The sequence below is a fragment of the Amblyomma americanum genome, chromosome 8 (assembly GCF_052857255.1).
Source record: "Amblyomma americanum isolate KBUSLIRL-KWMA chromosome 8, ASM5285725v1, whole genome shotgun sequence".
Classification (NCBI taxonomy): Eukaryota; Metazoa; Arthropoda; class Arachnida; order Ixodida; family Ixodidae; genus Amblyomma; species Amblyomma americanum.
Window position 1 is genome coordinate 164,252,017 of NC_135504.1, and position 9,670 is coordinate 164,261,686.

The 9,670-nt window shown below is 47.4% G+C and overlaps 1 protein-coding gene across 4 annotated transcripts in view; it reads left to right on the forward strand.

The window, feature by feature from the left end:
* Positions 1-6,702, forward strand: part of LOC144102143 (nuclear distribution protein nudE-like 1) — a 168,548-nt gene extending 161,846 nt beyond the window's left edge. For 2 of the 4 annotated variants that reach the window (XM_077635461.1, XM_077635456.1), the window contains one exon: positions 5,712-6,570. In XM_077635461.1, the coding sequence (XP_077491587.1) occupies positions 5,712-5,846 (135 nt within the window). In that variant the 3' untranslated portion in view covers positions 5,847-6,570. Of the gene's footprint in view, positions 1-5,711 lie in introns of all 4 variants that reach the window. The other 2 variants (XM_077635460.1, XM_077635457.1) reach the window with 2 other exon arrangements.
* The last annotated feature ends 2,968 nt before the right edge of the window (positions 6,703-9,670 follow it).

Consider the following 9,670-nt stretch of genomic DNA (forward strand, 5'->3'; position numbering starts at 1 on the left):
CATGATCCCTTCAAAACATCTGACAGTCGGGGGGGGGGGGGAATAATCTTGTCATTTATTTTATCATCCAGCCATGTTTCTGAACGAACAAGAATATGTGCATCATAAGAAAGGAGCAGTAGCTCAAGGGCATCGGTTTTATTCTTAGTACTTCTGGAGTTTACAGGCAACACATGTAGTTCCTGTGCTTGGGCCTGCAACCGCTATCTTTCAGAACTCTTGCCTCCCCTCATAGGCGCTGTTATAGGTAGTTGTTATCAATTAGCAGTTTATCATTAGTAAAGGAAACCTTGCCATTGTGATTGCCATTTTTGCACTCTGCCAAAGTAATTTATGCCTTTTAACTGTTTCAGCAGAATAGTCATTCTGGATAGACATGCTGGTCCTTTTTAGCTTTCCAGCATTGCTCCACACTTGTTGTTTTTCAAAGTAATGCTGGAAATACAGTAGAACCCCGCTGTTACGTTCCTCACTGCTGCGTTTTCCCGGCTGTTACATCGTTTTCGTCCGATCCCGGCATAGCTCCCATGGGATCCAATGTATTGGGTACCCCGCTGTTACGTTGTAGCTGTGCAAACGTTCCCGCGTGATACGCGCAACCTGGCACCCCGAACCCGGCCGGGCAACGCGCGCCAACCGCCATTTTGACGAGTCTTGGCCAGGCTTGGCTACGAAATTGGCTACAAGACCATGGCCTCCGAGATCACCCCCTTGCACGCGTGTGGGTAATCTCGGAGGCCATAAAAAGCCGAACGTGAGTTGGAGAGATTGCCACTAGATGGCCACTGCCTCGTCAGCCGAAGCGAGTAAAACCCACGGGCCCGCAGCAATCGAGTCTTGTTTGTGCGGTTCAACCCATCCGAGTCGTCCGTGTCCTTCCGTCAACAGCTACGCTGCCTACGCCTCGTCAGGCCTCGCTAATCTAGTCTTTCTTGTTTGTGCGGTTCAACCCATCCGAGTCGTCCGTGTCCTCCCGTCAACACCTACGCTGCCTATGCCTCATCGGGCCTCGCTAACACCGCGAGCGATTTGTCGTCCTTTCATGGCGTCGCGCAAGCGCAAGGCGCTTTCCCTCGAGGAAAAGCTGGATGTTCTCAACGCAGTCGACAGGCAGCCAGCGCGGAAAAGAGTTGACATCGCCAAGGATCTTGGTCTGCCACCCTCGACGCTTAACAGCATCGTCTCGAAGCGTGCCGAGATACAAGGAAATGCCGCTTCAGCGTGGACTGCAGTGAGCGCTTCAACTGCACAGCACTGCTTACGTGTGACAACTACGTCGTGGTGGATGCTGCTGTCGTGACATCCAAATGTCAGAGTATCGCCGAGATCGTTGCAGACTCGGTCGCGAGTGAAGCCTCAGACTGTGATGACGACGAGGAGCACGAGCCGCATGATTCCGGGGAGTTGGCGGACCCGAAATTTGGAGAAGCGGTCGTGGTTCTGGACCTCCTCCGCAGGTATGTCGCACCTCAAAGCGACGCTGAGAGTAATGCGGCTTTCCAGGCCATCGAGAAACGCGTTTTCCAGCGAGCGGAAAAAACGGCAATCGACCATTCTCGATTTTTTTAAGACCTAAGCTCACGTGATGTCGTAATAAATTTCTTCAATGTAAAGCTGCACTGTTTTCATTAATTTTCGGACCTTTCCTCACTGTTGCATTTTCCCGGCTGTTACGTTTTTTTTTTCGCGGTCCGGTGAAAAACGTATGAACGGGTTTCCACTTATAAGATAACTGGTGAATTTGCACCTACCTCTGAATGCGCTCCACTGAATGACAGGCAAGTCCAAGCTTATCACCTTACTGCACAATATTTTTTCAGTCTCGTTTTCTTATTTTTTAATGTCAAAGACAATCAAATTGCTCCTGCCAGTTTTATCCTCTCGATCAACTAAGCTAGCCTTCTGTGATTTCAATGATTCTTGGACTTATGCTAAGCTTTTTCATGTAGGTTATCCATTTCCTTCGTTTTGGCGCATATTTCTTTTATGTTTTCTCAAGTTCATTCACGTGCATGACAGAGTTTGCGAGAGCTTTTTCTGTCTGCTCTAGTCTACTGATCACATTGGCCAAATCACTGCGTATAGCTTGCTGACCTTCAACAAGTTGCTGAAGCAATTCCGTGACAATCGGAACCAAGGTTTTGCTCAATAGAGATGTTTAGTATAGCGTACGCTATAAAATAGCGTGCTTCGTACTGCGCATGCGCTAAACGCTATTGCAAACCGAGGTTTAGCGTACGTGCGCGTTACGTACGCTATTTCTAGAATTTAGCGTGCCTACTCTTGCGTACGCTAGGAAAAATAGCGTTGTCAAGATGGCGGCGCCCACGTCCCCCTCTTCAGAGAGTATTCGTCAATGTTATTGGGTTTTTACGCATATTCATTGCTTTGAATGGCACACGTGATATTCACTTTGCCTCGCCTCGCCAACAGCATAAAGAAAGAGCGATAAACTTGCCCAATTTTCGATTCTGTGTAACGATTCCGCAGCTCTTAACCCCAACAAGACAGAACCGACTGTGGATTTCCTTGATTTGGATTCTTAAGGAAATGTAGTCGCAGCCTTGCCAAAAGTAGCCGTTTCGGCGGTTAGCTGGTCCGTCTAGGCTAGCCACCAAGCCCGTCGCAGCATTGCTGCGTCGCAGTGCTCGTAGTACGTGTGTGCGTTGACATCGTGGTCGTACTTCTCAGATGGCAGCCACCGTGTTTACAGCGCAAAAAAATTCCGCTCGCCTGCGATTTACATTCGCAGACGATTTAGCGTTACTTAGGGAGGTAAACGCACAAAATCCCTTCAAGGACGCTGCACAGTGGAAAAACATTTTGAGAAATGTGAATTTCGCCTGCGGAAAGCCGTTCACTGCCCGGGCACTTCTAAAGCGTTCACAAGCATTCGAAAGTCTGCGTTCTCGAACCTAAAGTGACTTCGGAACGTGCTGTCGGCATGGTGTCCAGATTCAGCAGGCCGCGCCTGGATGCATAGAGTCTGCGTTGCTGTTCACGCTCGCGCATCATCACGGCTTCGATGTCGTCCCAGCTTAAAAACGCTAGGCAGTAGGGGTCCGAAAAGATGCTAGTACGCACCATGACGTTATTAAGAACCTCGCTCGGTTTGGTTACCTAAAAAAAGTCGGGCCCTACCTCCACTGTGCAGAGCACGAACCATTTGGCCACGCAACCGGCTATCTGCGTGATGCGACTTGGACAACCTTGGCCACGCCTTGGCTAAATAGAAAACATTTTGTCGCAACATATGTTCACAATTTAACACCAGATGGCGCCACTGCAACCTACGCTATCGTTGCGTTCAGGTTACCATACGATAAACTAAAAGTGGTCGTGCGACCTCTTTTACCTCCCGCTAAATGCTTGCGTATAGCGTACGCAAGCGCTCATACGCTATACTAAATGTCTCTAATGTCTCCGCAGAGCAATAGCATCAACGCACAGAAGCACTCATAAGCAATGGTCAAAACTGTATGTGTGCTCGGCGTAATGACAAGACATGTTTTGTCCCTTCTGTACGAACAAAATCTACCAACCTGGACAGTAAGCAGGAATCATTGCATTAACAATATGATCTCCGTCGGCTCGCCGAGCCCGCTGGTGAAGTATCGCTGAGGACGGTCTTTTATAGCCCATGCTCGTGACATTTTCGATGAGGAAAATTCCTTATGTGGAACACTGCACATGTCCGGCAGAAAGTCTGTGTCCGTTAATGGGCAGCTTTCACCGACGGAGCCACCTTTGCTGTCATCCGGTCCTAAGTATTCACACATACTTGAGAACTTTGACGCACTGGCTGTGGCTAACAGGGCAACCTGGACCGTAAGCAGGAATCTGCATTAGCGCGCGATCCCTGTTGCCTCACTGAGCCCAGTCGCTTAGGGTTCATCACTTATATTAAAGCTTGGTCATGGCTGCAGCTGCGCCAAAGATAAGTCGCACTGAGCAAGGCAGAGCAAAAATGGGTCTACTTGCTTATTGTTGCCAGTCTTGAGCACCCCACCATGCAGGCTTAATGCGCAACTTCCATACCTCTTAATTCCGAACACAACAAGTTCGATAGCAGCTTTTGTAGAAGACGACGGCAATGTGCAACGCACAGTGTGAGAGTGTGTTGCAGTTTAGCACTAGGCGTGATTGAATGCAGCGATAGCCGAGTGCTCTGTCTCTGTAGGCTCACTGTTTTGCTCTGCTGGGTCATCGGCACGTCTGGTGACGATATTAGTTTGATAGTGGTATTAGTTGATGAAGAAGACGATGTGCAGTACACAGTGCGCGAGAATGTGTATATTAGTTCGGTAGCAGTCTTTTGTAGAAGACAAGGATGTGCATTGTACAGTGCGAGAGTGTGTTGCAGCCTAACACAAGGTGTGGCCGCCTGCGGCGATAGCATAGTGCTCTCGTGCAGTGGCCAGCGAAGCTGGTTTGTTTGCAGTGCCGCGGGTTCGAATCTCATTTGCGGCAATTTTTAATTTTTTTTAACATGGTTTACCTGTATGCAGTGCAGCTCAACCCGCAAACGAGTGCTTAAGAGCTGTGCTATGCAAAGTTGTAACATTCAGGAACAGTGTGTCAGGGACCTAACTCAAGTTAAGGACATCAATCAAGAAGGAGAAATGGTGTGCAGGGTGGGCAATGCTCCCTCAGGGTGGTGGACCGAGAGAAGGCAGCGGGTGGTGGACAATGATATCATCAAATGAAATTCGCAAGTTTGCTGGGATAAGAGGGCAGGGCAGCTGGCACAGGACAGGGCGAGATAAGGGAGAGGTTTTTTCCTTCTGATGATGATGACGGCTCAGCCCTCATTTTCACAGTTTGGTACATACAGAGGGGTATATTAACTGTGAATCTGGTGTCTGCTTCAAAGTCATCTTGAAAAGTCAATGTAGAGTCACCTTGAAGGTGAGTACTCTACATATCCCAGTGGCATTGTGGTGGGGAAACCAGGTCTCGGCTATATCTTCAATTCTGATTCTTACATGCAACAGCGTTGCTCGCTAGGTGTATGTACATCCCGAAGGGACAGACCTGACACTGCACTCGCAGCTGGAGTTTTTTCAAGCTTACAAACAAAACATTGTATTCATTGTGCTATACCGGTGTTGTTGCTGGCTATACCTGACAGAGGGGTGCTGCTTATAAAGTCACACCGTCAGACATGCATTGCACCACTGGTGACTGTGCCATGGAACGTGCAAAAAATGGCCCAAGAAACATGGAAAAACATGTTTTGAGATGTTTCTTCCTTGAGCTCTGTCTTTTCAGTTTCTCAGCTTGAGTGCAGATGGATTTCTATCTTATTTGCAAGGCCAGTTAACGGGATACTGATGCTTGCACCATGCTCCCTGGATCTCATGCTTGGACACTTGTAATGCTCTTGTGTCAGCCTGCACAGACAAGAATGAGGGTTTCTTGAAACTTGCATCATTTACAGTGATCAGTCAAATTTCTCAGTCCTGCTAGCATCGCCAAGCAGGAAGTGGACAGGCAGAGCTCCAGGATGAGGCATGCTATGTGGCGTTTTTGTGTTTTCCATTCTTGGTGTGTTCATTGCACCATTGCTGGCAGTTTCTCTTGGCTGTGCCGGCATTTATGTTATTTTGAGAGCAGTGCAAAAATTCCTACCAGACAGTGTTACACCAGCTTTGCTGGACAGGTTGTGCAGCTGTAGCATAACTTTGCTTTTTTTTCCTCTCCCAAATTAGGAGGACTCACCTGAAACAGCGTGCGCTGTCAAGCCCGCAAGAGTTCGTGCCTCTGGCATTTTAAAACACCACCAGGAGGAACTTGTTTGCTTTTTGGGGCTTTCTTTTTTTCCCTCTTTTTCCACCGTCGAATGAGAAATAGAAGAGGTGGGCTGCACTTCCGTGTTGTCACTCGGCATCTGCCGAAGGGATGGAGACATTCATTGCAATCATGTGCACCAAGGGTTCTGCAGTCATAGTCCGCAGTATCTGTGTGCCTGCAAAACCAGTCCTGTGCAGAAAGTGTGTTTCGGGCACAACACCTGGGTATTGAGGGCTTATTCTCATTGCAAATCTGCCCTGATCAGCTAAGCAATCTGTTAGCATCATATACATGGCGGCCAGCGGTTTTGGCATCACTAGTGTGGTTATTTGTGTATAACTTGATAATGGCCACTGATACATGCTGGCTTGCTGTGGAAATCTCAAACTTTGCCTCTGGGCTTGGGCCAAAAGCTCTGGCCCAGGCCCACGCAGGGCTCTTTTGAATTGTACATTGTGGATTCAGGGCAGGGGGCTGAGGAAGGCCTCTTGGCACATATTGGCGCCTTTTAATTTTGTTTCCTTTTTTCGGGGTATTTATAGAGTGATATGTATACAAATAGTATACAGATGCTTTGCTGTAAATTTGAGTGTTTGTAGTGTAGCATGCTGTATGTCTGTCCAGATGGCGGCAATAAATTCCACTTGAATACGCTGAACTGTTCTTGGCCACCATGTGTGATGGCCCTGATGTCACCAGTGAGTGTTGTATGCCTGCCTATCCCTGTGGCAGCTGCAAGGCTCCATTGTGCCTATGCGTAGTAAACAGAATATTCATGAAAAGTGGCGTCTGTCATGCTTTTCTCTGTGGCACTAATGCCATGGAACCCAGTGTTATTTCCCCGGCTACTTAAACCCAAATAAAATGCTTTTGGCCAGACAGTAGTAATAAATGTAGTGCACCATTCTGTACAAGTCCTCGAATGAAAGTGGCACGAGTGAAGCGTTCGCGCGCAGTCCGCACCTACAGAGGTCTGGGCCCTACCCAATTAGGATCTCATTCGGCAACACTCCGATGCATCACTGTTGAGGATGGAGCCAAGCAAGAGCCACCACGCTACCTTCATGTGTTGGGATAAACATTGCAGCGAAGAATGCGTCCCATGGAGAGCGTGGATTTTGGTTGGTCTAGGTGTATGCAAGGCAAGCCGACAAGTACTTTTGCTCTGGCAAATGGAGTGACAGTCCAGAGTAACGCGCTGTACAACACTGCCCGGTGACAGCCGCAACTGCGATATGAGCCACTCTGTCATTGGCTGCAGCTGTGTGGCCACACCGCCTCATTGCATCGCCAACTTTTTACGCTTCACGTTCACAGAGAGAGAGACCTTGGACAGACATTGGCAAAATCCGTCATTATCATGATTGATCATTTATTTACCCTGAAAGGCCCTTGGGTTAGGGCATTACATAAGGGGGAGCAGCCGAGACAGAATGTATTAGTCAATAATAACAAGCAGAAATGCAAGGCACTGGGTTCATGTTGCAACTATTCTAAAAACATGAAACATCAACATTGAAGACAGAGCAGTTCAAGAGCAACCTGGGGAAAAAAAAATTGGCGGTGGTTTAGCTCTGGTTAAATTTGGAGTGACGCGATAGCTACAGCGTCATTAAAGAATTAAGTTGGGCTAGTTGGTGCTTTTGATCCACAGACTGCGACATGTTACTAGTGTTAAAATACGAAGGACAAAGAGCAAAAACACAGGACAGACGCTAGACTTCAACTGCTGTTTATTGCACACGTATAAGAAATCACTATGCGCATCTGCGCATGCTCGATATACGAGACAAATTTGATTAACACTATCGCTGGTTATCGCCGACATATAGAGTACAAAAGAAAAGTAAATTCACAATAGATTTTAATGCTAGTGATACAATAGAATTTTAACGCTAGTGATATGTCGCAGTCTGTGGATTAAAAGCACCAACTAGCCCAACGTAATTCTTTAATCACGCTCCTTTCTAGTACATTGGGCCCTGTTCTCCCTCACTTTCTTTTACGTGACCTCCCAACTACATATGTGAATTTGCTAGCCATCACAACGTGCGTGCCAGGATTCTCCCGCGGTGAACAATCGCTTGGTTCTGTTGGAAGTTCAAGCCTTGTTTGCCCCCTGTGCTCCTTCAGTTCAACATGCAAGACGCATCGTCAAGATTATGAGGTCAGAGCTGTGGCGGCAAGTAAGGTACTTGCATGATTGCCTGCGTGTCGTCTCGTCGCAAGTGAGTGCTCAGCATGACTGGGAAGTTGTGCTTAGGACAAGAACTCGCGAGGCTTCACATGCTTGTGATTTTCTGTGGAAGCAGTGCCTACCAACCCTTATTGCCTGGAAGAATTGTAGTAGAAAAGTGCCTACTAAGTCTGCGCAGATAACTTGCATTGGACAGGAACCGCTACCTGCTGAAGTCGAGGAAGTGCTGAAACTCGGACCTAAATTTAGCATTTAACCGGAGGAATCGCCTGCTTCTCTTTTAGGCAAGGTCAGGCACATAGCGAGCCGCACTAGCAGCGATAAGAGTAGGTGTGTGTCAGAAACTGTGGAATGCCTCCCCTCAAAACTGCAGAAATCAGCCTTAAGATTGGCGGTAAAAGATACAGTAGAATTTTTAAAGGAAAAGGATCTCAAGTTACTCGTTTCCGATAAAGAAGGTTGATTTGTTGTTATGCCTGCATCAACGTTCAGTGAAAAAGCATGCAGAGCTGTGGAAAAAGATTTTGTGCACTCCAAGAGTGTCCCGGCAAAGGCGAAGAAAATAGCCTTGATAGCCTCGCCAGAAGTATTATGGGTATGAAAAGGGACAAGCTAAGCTTGTTTTTCTCAGCCAAGACACATAAGGAAGGGATACCTCTGAGAGCTATTGTCACTGAGCAGGGCTGCTGGCAGGGTGAACTCTCGAAGTTCCTGCAAGAGAGCCTTAACCTGCTGCAATGGAATGATCCTTTTCTTGCAAGGACCTCGAATGAGGTTATTGATTTTCTTTCGACACACGAGGACAGCGCAGATATGCGTTACGGGTTTTCTATTGACGTGGAGGAATTTTCTACTCCATACCTCAGGCAGAGCTCTGTTATCGCTGTTAGGGAGAGCATCGAGTCCCATATTCCAGTCACCTTCCAGAATTCTGGTTTGTCAGTTGACAACTTGGAACTGCTGAGTTTTTATCTTTCCTCTACTCTTGTGTTGGTTTTAAAGTTGACTCCTACGTACAGAAGCAAGGTATATGCATTGGTTCGTGCATTGCTCCAGTTTTAAGTGACCTGTTTTTAGCCTGTATCAAAAAAAATCTTTTCGCGCACTGACAAGACCTTTGTTGCAAAAATTTTTAGATATGTCGACGATTATCGTGTTCTGTTGAAAGGAGTGACGCCTGAGGAAAGAGATTGAATTGTGGAGGGCGTTTTTAATGTTTTTAAAGGTTGTGCAAATTTAGGGACAGATTATCTCGTCAGGTTCCGATTGAAGGATGCTTGCAGTACCTTGATTTAAACATTAATTTTAATGATCATTCGGTCTGTTGGACATATGGTCCTTGGTCAAAAAAGCCAATCCTAAGCTATATTTCGGCCCATTCAAAAATTGTTGAGAGGGATAGCTTTGAACTGCTTGAGAGCCGCCCTTCAGAAATCATGCGAACACAAGGTGAACTTCAGTGTTCAACAACAGGCAGTACTGAGCAGTACTGGCTTCCCAGACGGCACTCTCACGTCCATCGCCGAGACCCTTGTCAAAGAGGTAAGGCATGAACGTAGGTCAGCACACCTCAGCACTGATGGTTCCCAGGGACGACCTGTGTGTGTGCCATACATTCATGGCCTGTCCCATCGCCTCAAAAAGGTGGCGGGAAAGTGCGGCGTACGCGCTGTTTTCTCG